Source organism: Molothrus ater, chromosome 1, assembly GCF_012460135.2.
Source record: "Molothrus ater isolate BHLD 08-10-18 breed brown headed cowbird chromosome 1, BPBGC_Mater_1.1, whole genome shotgun sequence".
Lineage (NCBI taxonomy): Eukaryota > Metazoa > Chordata > Aves > Passeriformes > Icteridae > Molothrus > Molothrus ater.
In genome coordinates, this window is record NC_050478.2 from 42,213,988 (window position 1) to 42,234,478 (window position 20,491).

Here is a 20,491-nt window from a genome sequence, read left to right on the forward strand (position 1 = left end):
TCTTTGCCTGAGAGCCCCTTAATTTAATATTATAATAATTTGGAGGGATGGAGTTTACATTTTCCATTTCAAAGGAGGCTCTTGCCTTCCTTAGCAGGAGCTTTTCAAGCCAAGACATGGATAAAGCAAACTCTTACTGTCCTCTAGATGCCATGATGTGGAAGAGGAGCAGCTGGATACCAGGGCTGCCACACTTGAAGCTAAATAGGTTTCGACATGATCTTTAAAGAAAAGCTACAGTACGGCATGGCAAATTCACCACAGTGCCCATCCTGATGTGACATTCTCTGGAGCAAGCAGGCTCCTGCTCAGGCACTGGGAATAAACACTGGACCAAACCTGGGAGGCAGGGACATGGACACCCACAGCAGGTCCACACCGGCCATTCTGGATTCTGACTTGGTCACTCAGCATAGATTTTTGGTGACTTCCTTGTTTTGATAAAATCAGAGAGAATATGCAGTTACACTTGTAGCACAGTGTTCTTCCCTTTATAGGTTTTATTTCTTACCAAAACAACATGGTTTTTACATATATATGCACATATAAATAAATACAATGGCAAGATTAATAAATAATTACAATGTTAAATACATACACATTAGGAAGACTTGCTATTGCAACTTTACTTGCAGATACTTGCAAATACATACCGGTCTTGTCCAACAGCTTTTTCTTACAAAAGAAGATACAACAAATTCAGAGACTTGGAAAAAGATATTTAAGAATAAGGATTGTGTGATTTTTTCATATATATATGTGTCTAAAAGAAAGCCTGAAGATCAGAGTTGAGTGAAGATGAATTGAAGAAGCGGTGATAAATAGTAAGTTATTAGACATAATTTGGAATATTCAGAACTTCAAGTACAAAATAGGAAGAATCATCCTGCTCTTCAAATTCCTGAAATAATCCCGTTCCTTTTCAGAATCCTTCATGTTACAGGGCCTGTCTCTTTAAAAGCTGTGATTTAAAGGTGTTCAGAGCTGGTGTGTGTTAGAGTGCATTTCCTCCCCACTGTTTCCCTGTGTTAAATCTTTCCTTACCTACAAACCTGACCTCTCTAAGGGGCCTGACAGCAGAGTTAGGGAGAACATTGTCCCTGGAGGCCACTGCAAGAAGACTGCTAAAAAAATCCTGCTTCCACTGAATCCCTTTAGCTGTTGACTTTCCCAAGGACAGCTTTCCCCTAATGTGCAAGAGGCACACCACAGGTGCAGTGTGCATGAGACACTCTGGGCTGTCTTGACAAGTGTTGTCTGCTGGCAGCGAGACAAAAACTGTACAAGCTGAAGTCTCTTAATCAGAACTGAGTGTATCTACACTTGCTGTCGCAAGTAGGAAAACAAGGTGATGCTTAACAGGAATAAATGAGGAAAGAGTGGGGGAAGGGGGAAATCTTGGAGAACCACATCTGGAGAAATAATAGAAGAAAGTGTTCCCATATCAACAGACAACTATTGACTATTACTGTGGAAGCAGTGTCTGACAGGAACCCCACAGTGACACAGAAGAAGCACACAGTGCACGATGATGATGGCCATTAAAGGTAACTGTCCCTGTGTCTATGGAGCCTGACTCCGAGGGACAGAGACACAGGGAACCTTTTGGTGCTTGAAGGGGACATTTCTGGGGTGCCTTCTAACCTCATCCTACTTCCTGTTGTAAATAACTGTGAGGGTTCAAAAGAGAACCCCCTGCCTGGCTCCTCCGCACTCATCCACAGAGTCTGTGCCCAAGAGTCAGAACAAGAAGTGGCTACTGAGCCTACTAAGATACATTGTAGCAAAGGTGAATGCTTAAATACTATGTATAGCAGATCCAAGTAATCACAGCATCCATTCACTTGGAAAAGCCCTCTGAGATCAGGAAGTCCAGCCTATAACTGAACACCAGCACGTCAACCAGACCATGGCATTAAGTGCTATATCCAGTCTTTACTTAAACACTTCCAGAAGCAGGAAATCTATTGCCTCCTTGAGAAATCCATTCTAATGTTTAATTGCTCTTTCCATGAAGAATGATGCCCACCCTCCCCTGGCACAGCTTGAGGCTGGTCCTGTCACAGGTTGCCCAGGAGAAGAGCCTGACCTCCCTTTCACTACACCCTCCTTTCAGGCAGTTGTAGAGAGTGATAAGGTCACTCCTGAGCCTCCTTTTCTCCAGGCTAAACAACCCTGGCTCCCTTGGCTGCTCCTCGTTATCGTCTAGACCCTTAGCCAGCTTCACTGACTTTGCTGGACCCACTCCAGCACCTTTTTGTCCTTCTGGAATTGAGGGGCCTAGAACTGGACACAAACACCTAAGGATCTTTAATATTCATGACTATGTCAGTGCCATTTATCCCATGCCTGTTAATTTAATGAGAAATATAATAACAACCATTACAAAGGCTAATTGGGGTCTTCAGCGTGATGAGGCAGTTGTCCCCCTGCCCAGGCTTTGGATGTCCAGTGCCCAAACAGCCACTTAGGAAGGAATGATGGATGCAGGCACTTATTGCCATTAATTAGTATGGTGAGAAGCACCCTAAAAACACTTTAGATAGTCCACCTGATAATCCACACAAACTAGAGAATACATTGAATGGAAGCCTGTAGGTCACTGCTATTGCTCCAGAGGGATCACAGAATGGGTCAGGTCGGAAGGGACCACAGTGGCTAAGCTGGTCCAACCCCCCTGCTCAAGCAAGACCATCCTAGAGACACTGCACAGGATTGTGCCCAGGGGGATTTGAATATCCCCGGTGACAGAGACTCCTCGGCCTCTCTGGGCAATCTGTTAAGGTGCTTGGTCACCCACACAGTAAAGCAGTTCATGTTCAGGTGAAACTTCCTACGGATGAGTTTCTGCCCGTTGCCTCTTGTCCCATTGCTTGGCACAACCGAGCAGAGCCTGACTCCATCCTCTTGGCACCCCACCTTTAGATATTTACATCCATTGATTAGGGCCGGCACGTCTGACCGGGGTAGAAAGGACAAACCCCGTTCGAGACAGCGGCCGGCAGCTGCCGGCGAGCTCCGTGCCGCGGGAGGAGCGCGCACCGCCGCACCGCGGCCCTCACACGCCAACATGGCGGCCCCGCCTCGCTCGCCTCTCCCTCCCCCCCGCCGCGTCCTGGCGTCACATCCGCGGTGCCCCAGCAACCGCCGGACGTCGCGGGTGCGCCGGGAACCCGGAAGCGGCGGGCGAATCGGGGCGGGCGGCGCAACCGGCGGGGCGGGCCCGGCGCGCGCAGGGCAGCGGCGGCAAAGTAGCGCCGGGGGGCAGTGGCCGGTTGGTGGCGGCGGCGGTCGGGTAGTGCCTGTGGCGCAGCGCGCGGGGGACTCTCGACAACTACCGGCGCTCTCGGGCTACGCGGTCCCGCACGGAGCTGCGGCCGAGGCGGAGATGGCGGCGGACAAGGCTGCGGGTGAGTGCCGGGGGAGCGGCCGCGGCCCCGCCGTGCCCGCCCCCGGCCTGCACCGCCCGGCGCGGAGGGACACGCGCCGCCGGGGGAAAGCCGCCCCTGCGACTGTGCGCCGTGTCCTTCCGCCGAAGAGGTAGTGCCCGCGGGCGCGGGGCCGTGTGAGGGGCCCCCGTGACACCTGCGGGTCACCGGCGGGGCCGTGTGCGCACCGGGCCATCCGTGCCCTCGGCAAGCGGCGCTGAGCTGGTGCCCCCTCCTGGCCGGGAAGGGCTCTCTGGGGGGGCCCTATGTCCGTATGGCCGGGAGGGGGGGTTATGTGTTTGTGTCACTCAGAGCTTAATAACCCCTACAGAAGTCGAGCTTCTGGGTATTTTGTTAAACTGGGGCATGCAGGAGGTACGAGGGAGGTTATAACTCTTGGTGGTGCTGCTTAATCGCTGGAGGGCAGTCTGATTCCCTCAGGGATGCTGCTTTGGTTTCAGGGGGTGAGTGCGTCCTCACTGAACTCGGGCCTGAACAGACACTGCAGAGAGAAATCACCGAGGCTAAAACATAAGCCATGTTCTGGTAAACAGACAGAATAAATCTCAAATACAGTTGCTCTCTAGCACTGCTAAACTACTGCTTGTCCATATCCTGTACAACTCCCCGTCATGCAAGAAGTCTTCATTGCAGGAAAGGTCATCCTGTCAGATGTCAGCTCTTGGGGGGATGGAGAAGAGGGTGATATGGAGGAAAGCCTTACTTTTAGAATTGTATAGGTCTGCTTAATAGAAGTGTAGGATATCCTGAGTTGGAAGATCAATAAAGATTAACAAATTCCAGTTCCTGGCCCTGCACAGGACATCTCTAAGAATCGCACCATGTGCCTGTGAGTGTTTTCCAGACACTTGTTGGACTCTGTTGGGCTTGTGCCAGGTGGGGAACCCATTCCAGTGCTCAAACACTCTCTGAATGAAGAATCTTTTCCAAATATCCAACCTAAACCTCCCTGACACAGCTTCATGCCATTCCTTCTGGTCTTGTTTCTGGTCACCTTTTTTCCTAGTTGTTTTCATGTGGAGGGAGCATTATTTAAAATCACCTTAAGCATTTTTTCCTCTGGGTACTAAATATGAAATGCTTCAGTATTTGGGAAAAAAATTACAGGGAAAATAAGTATACTGCACTGAGTGATGTTTACAAAACTATCACACGTTTATTTATAAGAACTGTAAGTGACTGCTAAAATTGGCATCAAGTTTTTAATACTTTTTTGTTGATGTTCTTTGAAGTGTTGAAGGAACTTTTCAGTTTTACTCTCTAAGAAAGTATGTGCCAAATGAATCAAAGATGTGAGCTATGGCAAGATATTCTACATGCTGCACTTGTTCATGGCAGCTAGCTATAGGTAGCTTTTCACTGAGAAATGTTTGTTTTTTATTGCACACCACCAAAGAAGCCTATTGTAGCTATACTGGTAGTGAAGGGCTTCATACAAAAATTAAAACATAAGTCTTGGTGCCACAGCTGTTATCTTGTAATGGCTGGACAGTGGCTGGGCTTCATACCCTTCAAAATTCTTTTGGAGCAAGAGTCATGTGATAGATTCCTCCCCTTTCAAGAAAGAGATTATCCCTCTGCCTGAAGAGTTTGGAAATCAAAAATATTGCCAGAGATGCTCTGGTGTTCAACAAGATGTAATTTGCAGGGCATAGGAACAAGAGAGCTCAGGAACAGCAGTCCTTGGAGAAACGGAGAGCAGGTATGGGAAGGATAATGATTGCAGTCACTCTCAGGTGTCTTCAGGTATGTGTATGTGGGAGATGTGACTTTTGTTGCTTTTATGAAATTCTGGCAGTGAGCCTGTGAGGAGAGCAATCTTCCTTTTCAGGTGGCAGTCTCATACTTTTCCTTGTTCTCCTGCCATAGAGACAGTTTTCCTGAAGTTCTGCTGTCCACCATGATGCACCCTCTCCAGCAGGAGCAGCTTCCTGCTTGTACACAGCAAACCAGCCTCTGTGATGTAGTGTTGCTGCTGCTCAGCCCCAGGATTGATAGCTAGGAAGATAACTCCTGGCTTGATTCTTTAACTTCCAGCTCAGGGCAGCAGCTTCCTCCAGATCAAAATCTGAGCAGTTGATTTTTACATCCTTTTTGAGGTTGTCCCTTTTGCCCCTCATCATGAACCTACACAAGTTTTAGTGTTAGAGTTGGTCTGCACTCATGAAGGTTGGACAAATGAAAAGTTAAGCAAACAGGTCCATATTTAAATACAAATTCCAGAGATGAATCAAGTTATCTCACTTGTGAAGTAGAGAATCTGCAGTGCTCTGGATATTTCAGCTGATAGTTGTGGCTGCTCTACAGATGGGAGCACATTGGAGATGACTGGTGTGCCGTGTGTTACCTACACCACGTGCAGTTCTGCAAGAATGCCAGAGGTCAGGGGGCCCAAGTGAGCAAGGCATGCTGTTTCTTTTGCCAGGGAACAAGTTTCCTACCTGTTTCACTTTCAAGTGCTTCAAGGAACATGGAAGTAATAGTTGTATTTGCAAGCACTGGGATAGCCATTTGCAGCCAAGAGAACAGGAACACTCCCTCCCCACCACCCCTGCCACTTCAGTGGAATTGGTGGGTTCTGTTCAGTACTTTGTGCCAGCCAGCTTTCAGGTGACTCCTCTTGGAGGGATCTCTGATAGCAAAGATCAGCTGAAGCAGTAGATCCCAGTCTAAACAACAATGGCAGTCTCACATTAGTCTGGAGTGGCTTTTAGGTCTTTAACAAGTTTCAGGTGTGTTTGGACAGAAAGGGTACAGAGTAGCCAAAGTGTTTTGTCACACTTTTTTCAAAGGAAGGAGCTATACTGTGAACTACATCAGCTGGATTTTTCTTTTTCTTGATAAGCTTCCAGTTCAAGTTTCACAAGTCTGCTTTGTTTACTGAGTGCTAGTAGGTGCAGTTGATTGGATTACAGAGACAGCTCTGGTTTTGCTTAAAGTAGTCTCCAGCTTAATTTTATGTTTTGGATTTGTTTGTGTTTGTTTAATGTACCAACAAGTTTAGAGAGAGTGAAATTTGGAGACCTGTCCTGATTTTTCCTTACATCAACCAAGCTATGTAAGTGTAGTTTTTATGGCAGACCTTAGACAAGTATCTCTTGATTTATCTGTCACTTCACTGAAGTCATTTTACTTCAGAATTCAGACTTCCTTTGAGATGCTGGTCTGCATACAAAGGCAATAATCAGTAATGTACCTGGTAGTTGATGGCTCTCTGCTAGGTAAACCTGTGTGTGAGGAATCTAATCAGATTAAGTGTTATCAGCTTCAAAAGCTTTAGAGCCTCAAGGCTCTGCACTGTGGTTACCTTTACCAGCACAATCTGACAGGCATGCTGAGCAAGTAAAACAGATAATGCCACTGTTAGCATGAAAGTTTGAGGGAAGATGCATTTGATTACTTGCTGCTGTTCTAAAGAGTAAGAGCTTTTAGTTCATCTGTATAATCACAAGGTTTAGAGCTGGAATCAGATCTATGCTGTATTTAGGTTGAAGCAGAGGTACTTCCTGTTCCTTTCCTCTTTCACTGTGGAAAGCTTTTGGCACATCAGAAATGTTCTGAGCTTTTTTGTGGTTTAAATTTCTCTTTTGCCTTTCCTTTTGAAGGACAAGGCAGTGCAAATGGTGTTGATCAATGCATTATGCAGTCAGATTTCATAGCAGGTGTAGGCCCTTGAAGGTCCATCCCTCCAGAGTACTGAAATTGCTGAACCCTGAATTTTGCCCAAGCGAGAGTGGGTTACTCTTGCCGGTGTAAGATTTGTTGAGATTTTAAAATCTCTACTTTGTTGATATCTTAATGCAGGATGAAAGTCCCAACCAAATATTCACAATTCTTGCTCATTTGCAGGGGGCAATATTATTATTGCAGGTGGAAGGAATCTCACTATTTCCCAGCAACAGGCACAAACTTAGTAGATTACTAAGTCTGTTTTGTTCTTACTGAGGATATTGTATGATTAATCTTCTGAGGTTTGACTGCCCCTTATGACTGTCCAATATTTGTAAATTTTCATGGTCAGTAGTAGAAGATCCAGATATATTGGTGGTGATGGGGAATGGATTTTGCAGAGGAGCTCACATCTAAGTGTTTTCATTTGTTCAAAGTGAACAATGAGTGGAGTTTGCATTATATCTCTGAATTACAGGGAAGAGAAAGCAGGCATTGAGTTTACATAGCCTACATAGTCTATTAAGATAGCAAAACGTGTTTTAGAGCAGATCTTCCACTGTGAAATTCAAGAAATACTTTTCTGCAGAAGCAGAAACCATTGCTGGTTTATAAAGTCTTTGTTTCAAAAACGTGAAATGATTTTTGTATGTTCTAGCACATTAATTAATGCTCCTAGAAATACTTCCTCCAGTGTGGTGGTTGTGTGGTTGTTTTATTTTTTCTCAGTAGTTTGTGTTCAGCACAAGGAAGGGCTTACTGGAGGGTTTTTTTCAGCTTCTTTGACATGGAATGTGTGTACTGTGCTTTTTAATGCAACTTCACTGAATTCTTAATTACATGATGACAAAAGGATTTAGTAGACTTCTTTCTGAAAATATGCTCAATAGTGACTGCATCATAAATCATTAGGAATTCAGTGTAAAAAATTGAAGGCAATTAAAACCTTGTTACGTTGCTATATAAATGCATAAAGGGGCCAGCATCATAGTTGCTACGTGTTGTTCTTGTCCTAATCTGGAAAAGGGTGTGGTAGAACTGGAGAAGATTCTGGGAAAAAATGTGAGGAAGATGGGGAGTAGACTGCTCCTGCTCACATTGGAAGAGATGTGATTGAAAGGAATATCTGTAAGATTTGGAGTGAGGCTGAAAAAGTGAGCAGGCAGCATGTGCTTGTGCCTTGCAATATAATCACCAGACAGCATTTGATGGAGTATATGGAAGAATACAAAAGTATAGAGTGGTTTTTTAAAAAATATACTAGATCTGTCAGTGATTATTAACAATGATGGTTCAAGTGCAGCCTCTTATTTGGGGAGATATTCTTCCAAAGTAGGGAGCTGTGGGGAAGTTCCAGTGTTTACTGTGGTTTTTGTTGCACCCTAGAGTATTCCTTGCTTGCTGTTTAGGAAGCACTATACAGGATTTCTGTGGATTTTCATCTAACCCACTGTGGTACATATTTCATGATGTATGGCCTTCACTGCTGACTTTTGAGCAAAATAAGACAATCCTAGTGTATGGTTGCAGCTTTAAAGAGAAATCTAAAATGTATGGGTTGTCAGTTAACTTTGGTTGTTAATTTACCATAATTTACATTTCATGGAGAGGAATTCACTAGGAGTACAGAATAACTTGATATGTTGTGGTAGGAGATGTAACTTGGGATATAGGTAGTGTAGTAGGGACACTGCTACAGTTATCTAGAAAATTACTTGTGTTGGCAGGAGGACCTTGAAGACTGGAAGAAACAAAGTTTTTAAGCTGCACAGCTGTTATCACACTTGCAAGCTTTGTTGTAATCTGTTCACTTTTACAGATCAAGGTACTGAAAAACATGAAGGAGCAGGTACTTCTGGGATTACTGATCAGGAAAAGGAATTGTCGAGCAGTGCATTACAAGCTTTTCAGGTAAGACAAAGTCAGACTCTGAGACTTCTAAGTTACCACATTACTGCTAAGTGGGATTGTGTGATTGTTTTTCCTGTTTTCTTAATACAACTGCAAATGCATTAAGAGGATGTTCAAAAATAGCACTAGTTGTGTTATAAAGACAGCACATGCCTTTTCTATCTGCTGGGATGTGAGAAGACTGAACAGGATACTTGAACAAGAGCACTTTTAATTTTGATTCTCAAAACTTAGTAACCTTAAAAGCTATATGAGGCTTCTCTTCTGCATCAGCATTGGGAATGCATGATCTCTTGGAAGAATTAATCACATCAAGCTAAAAATGGTGTGTTAGTGTTTAAAGGGACCTCATGTGTTTAAAAGACAGCAGTGAAACAAACGCTTGTGTTTTAGCATCATGCTATACTATCTTCTTTCACAAAAAGTGTTGTATAATGTCCCGTCACTTTGCAATAAAACATTTCTGAATGTGTAACACCTACAGGCAGTATCTACTACTTGTTTTATGTTTCTTGGAAGATTTTTTTTCTTCTGTGTTAAAGTTCAGGTACCAGGTCTTTCAGTTTATTTCTTTCTTTGTATTTTGCCTATTTTTATGTAGTGTGACAGGAAGTATAACTGCTTTTCCTTTCAATTATATATCTGTCTCCAAAATGCTTTGCTTTAAATTCAGTTTTAAATTTGTGAAATAAATCAGTGAAGAATTTAAGTGTTGTCTTTTGAGATTCTTGCTTCAATGTTTCACTCAGTACTTCTATGTTTCACTCATTTTGCTACATTAAGTGCCTATGGTTGGTTCTTAACACTGTGTTGTTCCCTGATGTCTCCTTGAATGCTGTCTAGCTCAATTACTCTTTTTTCAATAACATTTTAATCAGTGGCATTTGATCCTTGCCCACATATCTAAATGTCTAAAATACTTTTGATCTGCTAATGATTTCATCATTACTTTTATCCTGGTCCAGTGTATTTGGTTTATCTTGTCAAGTTCTTTCTTGCTTTGAGAATTCCCTGAGTTCATGGCGTGAGGCGGCAACAGATGTGAGCAGAATTAATTTGATGCCTTGTTTGCCAATTTTTTGCCATTGAGTAGCTCCAGATAGCATTGTGGGCTGCCTTGCATCCTGCTTTATCATATTACATGCCCAGTTTCAGTCTTGACAGAATTCTTATAGAATTGGGTATTATAGTCTAGATCCTATCTAGTAGAGTGGCATAAAGGACTGTTAGCTGATGAAAAACATCACCAAATAACCTGAGCATTCAAAGGTTCGAGCTTTGTAGTCCAGCCATGATTAGAAGCCTTGTTGCTGTGATCTGGAAGCTCCTACTGAAGAGAAGCTCCAAGTGTGAGCACAGGAAGAGAACCACTGGATGATGAACTGTCTCAACTAAAGAGCATGCCAGCAGTTGAGCTGCAAGTTCCTGTGTTCGTGCACATGATCAAAAGGCAATCCATGCTGTTGGTGCTTAGAGTTGTGAAAATGTGTCAGTGTCCTGCTACGTCTCTCTAAGTTATATAACTGTGCCTGCCTGGGAGACTGAAGGAACTGGAGTGGTTCCATGGAAAGGAGCTGTAGAATGGCAGCTTTCTTGGGGAGAGCAGAAGAACCCCAGAGCTCTTCTCTGTTGTATTCTGCCCTTAATAGGAAATTATTCAGCAGTGCAGGAGAAGCTCTGTGGAACAGCACCTGAAAAGGAGGAGTAGGTGGAGGGTGGTACTCCAGAGCTTAGCTTTTGGGTGTGAACCATTGACAGACATGAAAATGCATCTGCTTATGGCCACATTGGAAGTAACTCTGATATGGAAGAAGTGAATGTGATTATTTCTGTGTAGGAAATTAGCAGTTTAAAGTGAAGCATCATCTGGGCTTAATGAGTGAGGAGTTTCTCTTTCATTCCTTGATGCCATTAAAGTCCTCCTGTGATGAAAGAAAGGGATTTTTCCACTAGATCACACATCAGTGGAGCATCATGCTTTGCTCCTAGTTTCTGTTAGGCATTCCTAGGTGATTGAATACTTCATCCAACAGCTAAGGCTTGTAAAAATGTTTCTTAAACGTATTCTGGGAAGGTGACACTTTCTTTTTCCAATCTCTCTTGAGCTAACTTCTGTAGATTAAATTGTAAATTACTATATATTCAGATGAACTGAAGACTGATCATAAAATGTTGGGCTGGAACTTGTGTAAGCAACTGCAGCTGCTCAGTGTTCATGGGATGGGGAAAGATTATGAAAACTGAGGAAACAGAGTCTTGAAACTTAATATGATAAGAGAAATGAGAATAACACTTTTCATGGAAACATCTGTTAATAGTAATCAGCTACTTAATTTGTCCTTACACCACCAAATTATTTTTGAAGTTTGGATATGGCTTCAACATTTAGACTTGCTTCTCATCCACGTTAATCTGCATAAATAATGAAATATGTGTATACACATTTAGTTCGCTTGTATTGATAAAGGAAAGACTATCTTCTAATGCATGTTTCTGGTATGTGTGCAATTTACAGGCTGGAAACTATGATGCTTGTTTACAACACCTAAATACCCTTCAAGACATAAACAAAGATGACTACAAAATAACTTTGAATACTGCTGTTGCAGAGTTCTGTAAAAGTAATCAGACTACCACGGACAATTTGAGACAAACCCTTAACCAGCTGAAAAACCAGGTAATGCAACTGTATTGACATGGTACTTGATTTTGAGTACCATTAATGATGGTGGGGTCTTTCGGTGAAGTGGGAGTAAAGCTTCTGCCCCTTGTCCCGTAGATTTAACAAAATAAGAAAGTAACATTACTTTTAAACATCTGAGTCAGTTTAATCTTGTAGGACAGTTTTTGTAGTTGTGTTTTTAACTATTGTTGAAATTGGTCTGAGATTATAACAATAGAAGGACCTGCTATGTTCTTTCAGTAGAAAATTCCTTAACGTGGAATAGTTTGTGAAATAATAAAAAAGTGAAAATATTACTTTACTACTCAATTGATAATTTTGTATTTCATTGTACCTTTTTTTTTGCTGTGTTAATTTATAGCAACAATGAAGTTTATTAGGTCAGTAAGTTACAATTTGCCTTTAGAGAAATTCATAGCTTTGGAGGTTTTTTTTTAATACCTGATACTTTAAAATCATAGGTACTGAAAGTTTAATGAAATGAGTGGGGTTTTTTCAGGTTCACTCTGTTGTTGAAGAAATGGATGGTTTGGATGATGTTGAGAACAGTATGCTGTACTACAATCAAGCTGTTATCCTGTACCATCTCCGTCAGTATACTGAAGCTATATCTGTTGGGGAGAAGCTGTACCAGTTCATAGAGCCTTTTGGTATGTAGGTAGAAAGAAGAGTCTTGTCCATTCAAGAACTACAGAAAGACAATTCAGTCTTTTTCACTATCAGACAAGTCATTTGTAATTTGTCTAATATGGTTTTAAGAATTCGGTAGGGTTTGAAATGAAGAATATGTTTTACTTATATCAAGGACAACAGACAAATCTGGGGGAAGGTGCTTCAGAGAGCTTTAGCAGACAAGTGCTATGAAACTGAAATGGATTCTTTCAACTTAAATAATAATGTACAAGCTAATGAAATTATTTTAAATCTAATTTAATTTTTTTGAGTCATCATGTGACTTCACAGGTGGGTATCTGTTTTTCAGGGCACTCATTTTTAAATACCTTTATTAGGTCATACATAATTGTATGTACTTATATCTGAATACAAAGTCTGCAACTTTTATAAGCTATGATACTTTGTGTAGTAGAATTACTATAGTTGCACGAAATAATTTCATAATCCTTGTTAAATCTTATAAGTGAGAAGGCTGAAGGATGTATGTGTGTGGGTCTCAATAAGTTAAGTAAATGCTGCTGTATTCCTGCTTCAGTTCCTCCCAGTTATCAATATGCATAATTGGGACTTACTCTGTGAAGTCAGCTAAACAGATGTGTTTTACAGAATCTTTGTGAGGTCTGTGGGATTCTACATCTGCATGCAGCTCTGTCTGTTTGGATGCTGCAACTTCGGTGCTAATCTACTTAAATCAGTTCTCAGAACCTATGAACATGAAATACTTGTTAAGCTGTCTTTAGTCTGTACTTTCATGCTGATGCTATTTTAATAAATTAGCTTTCTTTTCAGTGCATATACTTAGCTGTGGGTTGGACATGGCTGCTTTTTTTTTTCTTATGTAATATATTGATTTTTCTCATAATGTTGCATAAATGGCACTTTACAGTAGTTTTTTTTCCATCCATGTTTGGAAGGATTGGTATTAGAGCTGTAAAACAAATTTTTCTTCTTTGCTTTTTGCAGAAGAGAAGTTTGCCCAGGCTGTGTGCTTCTTGCTTGTAGACTTATACCTGTTAACTTACCAAGCTGAGAAAGCCTTGCATCTGCTTGCTGTTCTGGAAAAAATGATTTCACAGGGCAACAATAACAGCAAGAATGGAAAAAATGAGGTAGGCTTAAAAATCATACAAATGCTTTTAAATCTTTATCAGAAGTATGCTTTAGTTCAGTCCAAAATTAGTATCTTGATAGACTTTGGAATTATAAGACTATGTTAGGTCACCTGTAACTTTAGACAGCAGCTTAAATATTTTAGTGACTGAGTTAATTGTGTACAACAGCTGTTTATTCCCTCTTTTTCACCCTTTTTTCTTACTCCAGGGAGCTAAAATGTTTTTCTTCAGTCAGAGACTTGCATTGGAAAAACAGTTGTCTCCTGGGTCAACTATTGCTTGTCTTTGACTATGACCATATGAGACCCTAAGTTTGAAAGGGAAGTCAGTGTCAGAGGAACTGAGTTGCACAGCATAGGATAGGAAATTAAGTATCTTTTTTACACAGTATCTGAAAGTATGAGGCACACTTTCAGATGAAATCTTTCATGTGCCTTTTGGAAAAATCAGTAGAATCAGTGGTAGCTTGGAAGTGAAGAGATGGCATTTCAGTGTTTTCCTGTTGATGGAATGTCACACTTTAGATAAAATATTCTCTCTTTAAGTATATAGTAATTCTACTGAAGGAAGTATTAAAGAGGTACTCTAGAATATGCATGTCATCCTTCTAGGCAAAAGAATTCTTCTTAACTGCAGAGCAACATAGTGTAACACTAATGTTAGTACAGAATTCAGCTCTTCAAAGGCTGGTGTGGTTTGTGGGTTTTGATTGTTAAACTCAAGTTAGTTTCTGGTGGGATGTATATATTTTGGTATATATACACATTGTGTATATATTGGTATATATATGTGTATATTTTGGTATATATTAAATACTCAAACAATATTATTATTAATACTATTAAATACTTATTTTTCTTCATGTGAGTTGAATCTGTCAACTGAATTTAAAAGGTGACTAACAGTAATGCTTCCTTTTTTTTTTTGACAGTCAGGTAATAATACCAATAAAGATTCCTCGAATCAAAAAGCTGAAAGTGGAGCTTTAATAGAAGTTGCTAAATCTAAGATACATCAGGTAAGGGTCTGCATGTTATTTATACAAGAATATTTCTTCAAGGGTTTTCTAGATCTGAGTGTCATCTCCTTCAAAACCAGTTCAGCCCAAATTATGATGCTTTCTCTCCTTGCTGTAAAACAAAAAATGAATTTATCTAAGTCTTTTTTGTAAGATGCATGTACAGGAAATACTGACCTGACATCCTGCCCCCCATCACCACCATTTCCGTCCCTGACATGGCAGTCCCTTACATGGCAGTTTGCTGCATTGAAATTGTCTGTTCAACCTCCAACAGTCTAAATCAGCTGAGGTTTTATTTCACTGTACTGTTCTGATGAAAAATATGTGAAGAATCAGAGTGCTTCTCTATAAGCATTCACTTACCTTCAGTTTAGTAGGTAAATGTCTGGGTTTAAAATGTTAGATTATTTTAATTAGTTTGTCATTTTAAGTGCTCATATCTGTATTTGAATATGGAGCAGCTGTTGGCCATTGAACAAAGGGTTCATCTGCTTATTGTAAATACAAACTCTATAAATGTGATGTTTAAAGTCTGAATAAAATTTCTTTTTGTGAAGACTTTTTGAATAGCTTTTTGCTACCTATTTTTAAAATGTATATAAAATATTCTGCAGTAAATATCTAGATACAGTTTGTCTTGCAAACCTGCAGAAATTATTGTGTATTATTTAACAAATTTAATTTTTTAACAGTATAAGGTGAGAGCCTATATCCAGATGAAGTCTTTAAAAGCATGCAAAAGGGAGATCAAGTCTGTTATGAATACAGCTGGGAATGTAAGTATTCTTAAGACTGTTGTTTTTCAAATCTAGATGTGTTCTGTATCTTAAAACTGAATTTGGCAATGTTCTTTACAAGAAAAGTTCTTATTGAAGGTGGATGTTTGAAGTAATTCTTTATAGTCAGTTGGGTTTATAATATCTGTGCAAATGGAATTTATGTAGAATTTTCTTATTTGTGCTCTTTTCAGTTTCTAAAAAGATATGCCTTGTGGTGCCAAAATAACAGTGAAACACTATATAATAAACAGGTTCAGCATTCTTTATAATTGAAATGAAATAAGTTTTAGTTTACTATAGATGTTTTGCATATTCCAAACTTTGATGTAATTGGTAGTTTAAACCAATTTATAAAGGATTAATTCTGGGATATGTGGGCATTTTTTGGAGTTGGTTTTTTTCCTTTTTGTTGACATTTTTTGGAGGCTTATGTCTTGCTGGAAAGCAAGTTTAACAGAAAGCCTTCTGGATCATGAGGTCTGTGTTGGAAGATCCCAGCCTACAAGGAACTCTGCAGGGAGGGGAGGTGTGAGGAGGAAGGTATTAGAGGACGGGTTAGAAATCCTTTGCTCTCAGCCACTTCCATGATAGGGTTCTCTAAAGTTCATGACAGAGTGCTTGAAAGTAGCATGGCCTAAACCCATTTATTTTTAAATGGCAGCAGAAGCAAGTTTGTGAAGTGATATAACACTAGCAGTAGAAATCATCAACCAAGACATAACTAACTATTGTTTTTTCCTTCACAGTCAGCTCCTTCTCTCTTTCTTAAGAGCAATTTTGAGTATTTGAGAGGCAATTACCGTAAAGCTGTCAAACTTTTAAACAGTGCCAACATTGCCGAACATCCAGGCTTCATGAAAACAGGTAAAATAAAAACCCTTTATCCTGCAGGTACTTCAGTGTCTAGTATAATAGGACTATTTGTTGATAGCAATTTTAAGGATATTAATGATTACTTAACAGTGTCAGCCCTGAAAGTCATGGATTTATAATGCTGGATGTGTTTCATCTTTCTTCTCATACTCTCACACAACACTGTAGTGATTTTCATTGAACATTCTTCTACAGAAGGCTGGGATTGTCTGTGAAAATGGATTTATGAAGCTGTGTTATATTTGCAAGGCTCATGATTGAGTCTCTTAATCAATTAATGAAACAAAAGGCAACTTATTAGATCTAGAATTGAGGCCTCTCTGGCAATTTTTATGCTTAAAGTTCTCTTGATTATTTAAAATTTTTTGAAAATTTTACTGTCACATAACTTTTTTGCATTAGCTTTTTTGCACAGTATACTGTTCATTTAGTAGCCTTCCTAGGCTAGGACTAAAATCATGTCTGTTTAATTTGCTAACAGTCTGATTATTTGGATTTTTAGGGTGGTTTTTTTTTCTTTTGTCTTTATTACCCATGTTAACCCTGTAAAACTTCAGTCACGGGCAAATAAGTGACAAGTTAAATTTTTTGTCCTTTATTATTTAGAAAAAACCTCTCACAGTGTTACCTGAACATATATTTAGGAAGAAGAGTGCATTTCCTGCTTGTATGGTTAAGTTGGTATAAATATATGTGTGTGTCATATTGGATATAACAGTGTCACCCGTGAACATCTCACTGAAAAACATCTTTCATAGACTGCCATAATATGCTGACCCATCAGAAAGTGGTTGGAGCATTTTGTGGGCATAGCAACAACTTTCACTTCCTGAAAATGGTCTTTTCTTGTTCTCTCAGGTGAATGCTTAAGGTGTATGTTCTGGAACAATCTTGGCTGCATCCACTTTGCAATGGGAAAGCACAATTTAGGAATTTTTTACTTTAAAAAAGCCTTGCAAGAAAATGATAATGCATGTGCACAGCTGGGAACGGGCAGCTCGGATCCAGGTAAGCAAAAGATTAAAACAGATGGTGGAAGAGGGGTTGGCAAGTCTAAGGAATAGAGAACAGAAGATTTGAGTAATTATCAGCAAAATTCCCCTTCCATCTTTTTGTGGAGGGCAGGGTAAGAGAGGTGAGAATTCTGATGATAACCTGATGTAGGAATGTAGTTGCTGTTTCCAGAAATACATGATGATGATTAAATATGTTCTTTATTTTTGTTTTTCATGATGTACCATGGTGCTAGGACAATTACTTCTCTCTTGTTTATAAACTTTGTCCATCAGTTAGGGAGGTATGACAAAAAATAGTTTTTGTGACCTATTTTGCATAGGTTATTTATAGTTCTGCTGACAATGTGTGGAATCATCAGAGCATAAAGGATGCCTTCTCCATATTCTGAGTAACCAGGTCTCCTGTTTCTTTGTGGAGGGGACTCACACTTTCCCTAGTTTTCCTTTTATCACCAACATATCTATAGAAGATTTTGTTGTTGCCCTTGATGTCCCTGGTCAGATTGAATCCTGTCAGGGCTTTACCTTTCCAACCTGGTCCCTGGCTGTTCAGTTTCTCTGTATTCCTCCCAGATTGCTGGTCCTTGCTTCCACCCTTTGTAGGCTTTCTATTTGTATTTGTCCAGGAGCTCCTTGTTCAGGAGGCCTCCTGGCACTTTTGCCTTACTTTGTAGGGATGCATCACTCCTGAGCTTGGGAGAGGTGATCCTTGAATATTAATCAGCTTTCTCTGGCTCCTCTTCCATTCAGGGCTTTATCCCATGGTATTGTACCAATCAGACCCTCAAAGATGCCAAAGTCTACTTGCCTGAAGTCCAGTGTAGTGAGCTTGCTGTGCATACTTCTCCTGTCCTGAGGATCTTTAACTCCACTATTTCATGGTCCCAACCAGCCCCTCCTTGTTGGTGAGAATGAGGTCCAGTATAAGACCTGTCCTCATTGGATCCTTCAACATTTGGAGAAGGAAATCATAAACACACTCCAGGAATCTCCTGGATTGTTAATGTCCTTCTGTGTTGTCCCAGAGCCACATTGTATTTTGCTGCTGTTGTGTTTTAAGTATAGCAGCACCAGGGCTTGTGAATGTGAGACCTCTCCTATCTGACTATAGAGGGCCTCATCACTCAGTCTTCATTTCATAATGAAATTATAATTGTTTTCATTTCTTGTTTCCTTTAAAAGATACTCACTATCAGGCATTTTGTTGGTTTTTTTTTTCCATTTCTCCCCTGGACCTAGTGTAGCCTTAGGTATTAATGTGAAGACAGAAAGTGTTTTATGCTTATTAACAGCAATGTGGCTTTCTTCTGGAATCTGTATTCTCTGGAGCGTGTGTAGATGTGTATTCTCACAAATCTGGGATTCAGTACTATTGTATAACAGTTAGCATGTGTGATAAGGAACGTATGAGGTTAGCATTTAATGCATTTCAATCTTCATTAAGAATACAATTAATTTGTCTTTGAAATCAGTTCTGGTATTAAAGAAATTTACAGAGGGAGGCTAGTGGATTTCAGCAGTGAGAGGGGTTTTTGGTAACTTTGGGATGTTTCTTACAGCTTCCTTCTTCCTCTTAGTTTTGTGCTGTCTTGAGCTGCACATATACATTACATATGATGTAATCCTTTGCTGCAGGTAAAAAATTTTCAGGGAGACCCATGTGTACACTACTGACTAACAAACGATATGAGTTGCTCTATAACTGTGGAATTCAGCTCTTGCATATTGGGAGGCCCTTAGCAGCCTTTGAATGCCTGATTGAGGCAGTCCAGGTCTATCACTCAAACCCTCGTCTGTGGCTGAGAATAGCAGAATGCTGCATTGCTGCCAATAAAGGGGTAAGTAGCTTTGGAAAATTCTTCTAAAGAATGGCATGTGATTACAGAAAGATAGAACTAATACCTAGAGTTAAAAGCTGTGTATTTTGAAGGCCTGATGTTGTAATGTTGTAACACCTCTGTAAATCCAGATTAATTCTTTCTTGTGTATATGTATTATTACGTGTTTAATCTGGAGCTGCAACAGGTGAAGGGAACTCTTTGCATATGGTCTTTTTCTCTTCATGCAGCCAAAGATCATCTGAAGTTTCATTGTTTCCTCACTCATTGTCCACTAGAGATTAAGTGGGGTGAGATTTTGTCGTGTGGGTAGCCTGAAAGTGACAGAGGCTGAGGAAGCAGAGATCAGCCTTCTCCATCCTGAAGCTGTTGGGATCACACCTGCTGGGAAATGGAATCTCTAATTGCTAAGTCTTCACCTTCTTCTCCTGGCAAAGTTGGTGGAAACCTGCTGATGGCAGGCATATTGCATGTCCTCTGGGACATCTTGTTTTCAACCTGCTGATCCATGTATGCTTAGGATAAACCCATATGATAAAATTCAGAGGGCTGAGGACAGGAAGAAAAAACTGCATCTAAATAGTATGTCTGTGAAATTAAGATACAGGGAATCAAGTAGAGTGTAATTCACCCCTTAAGTGTGGGGGAGTGATGATATAGTCTGTAATTGCATGATCCTATGCAGTTACTCCCACAGTATGCCCATTTCACTCCTCACACAGGATGTGTGCGATGAATTGAGCAAATAGCTATATTCACTTTATTTTCCCCCTACCCTTCAATTCTCTGTTTTTCCTCTCTGGTTGGCCTCTGTACATTTATTTACTGCACATTATCCAATTACAAAAATTAATAACTTTTCCTTTGGGAATTTGAATAGTACTCCATAGTTTGGTATCTCTATTTCAGAGAACTTAAGAATGATAAAGACTTTATAGCAGAGGTTTGCTTGTATACCAATTCAGAGGCAGAGCACTGAAGATTCAAGAGTATTGGGTCAAAACTGAACTGACTGTGATTCTGTATGTGCTGCTTGTTGTCAGATTGCCTGAGTTTTATAAAGAACAGCAAATGCAGCAAGAACGGCTTTCTTCATAGTAATTTTGCAATTTTCTGTAGCAATCCTACTGGGTGCAAGAAATAGGTAAAGAAGACACATCTGATCATCTCTAGTGAAAAGCTGAGTATGAAAGTGGATTAGTGGTTTTGTGGCAGAAATCCAAAGCTAGGATTCCATTTACAAGGATATTGTTTAGCAGTCTGGAAAAGGGAAATACAGATCCTTATGGGGATCCCTATTCACTGCAGACTAGCCAAAGTAGTAGATTATGCCAGGTTCCTGAGGCTTTCTTCCTGTATAGTTATGATGATGTGTAGTATACCAGAGCTTGAATTCATGTAAAAAAAACCAGGTTGTTTCCTAAATTTGTAATCTTAAAAGAAAAAAAAAATTGGATGCTATTAA

The 20,491-nt window shown here is 40.4% G+C and overlaps 1 protein-coding gene across 1 annotated transcript in view; it reads left to right on the forward strand.

The window, feature by feature from the left end:
* The first annotated feature begins 3,263 nt into the window (after nt 1-3,263).
* CNOT10 (CCR4-NOT transcription complex subunit 10) overlaps nt 3,264-20,491 on the forward strand; it is a 32,625-nt gene continuing 15,397 nt past the window's right edge. The window contains exons 1-10 of the mRNA XM_036406919.2: nt 3,264-3,410; nt 8,938-9,029; nt 11,545-11,706; nt 12,212-12,362; nt 13,351-13,496; nt 14,431-14,517; nt 15,213-15,296; nt 16,046-16,163; nt 17,031-17,180; nt 18,824-19,026. Of these exons, the coding sequence (XP_036262812.1) occupies nt 3,389-3,410; nt 8,938-9,029; nt 11,545-11,706; nt 12,212-12,362; nt 13,351-13,496; nt 14,431-14,517; nt 15,213-15,296; nt 16,046-16,163; nt 17,031-17,180; nt 18,824-19,026 (1,215 nt within the window). The 5' untranslated portion in view covers nt 3,264-3,388. The remainder of the gene's footprint in view (nt 3,411-8,937; nt 9,030-11,544; nt 11,707-12,211; nt 12,363-13,350; nt 13,497-14,430; nt 14,518-15,212; nt 15,297-16,045; nt 16,164-17,030; nt 17,181-18,823; nt 19,027-20,491) is intronic.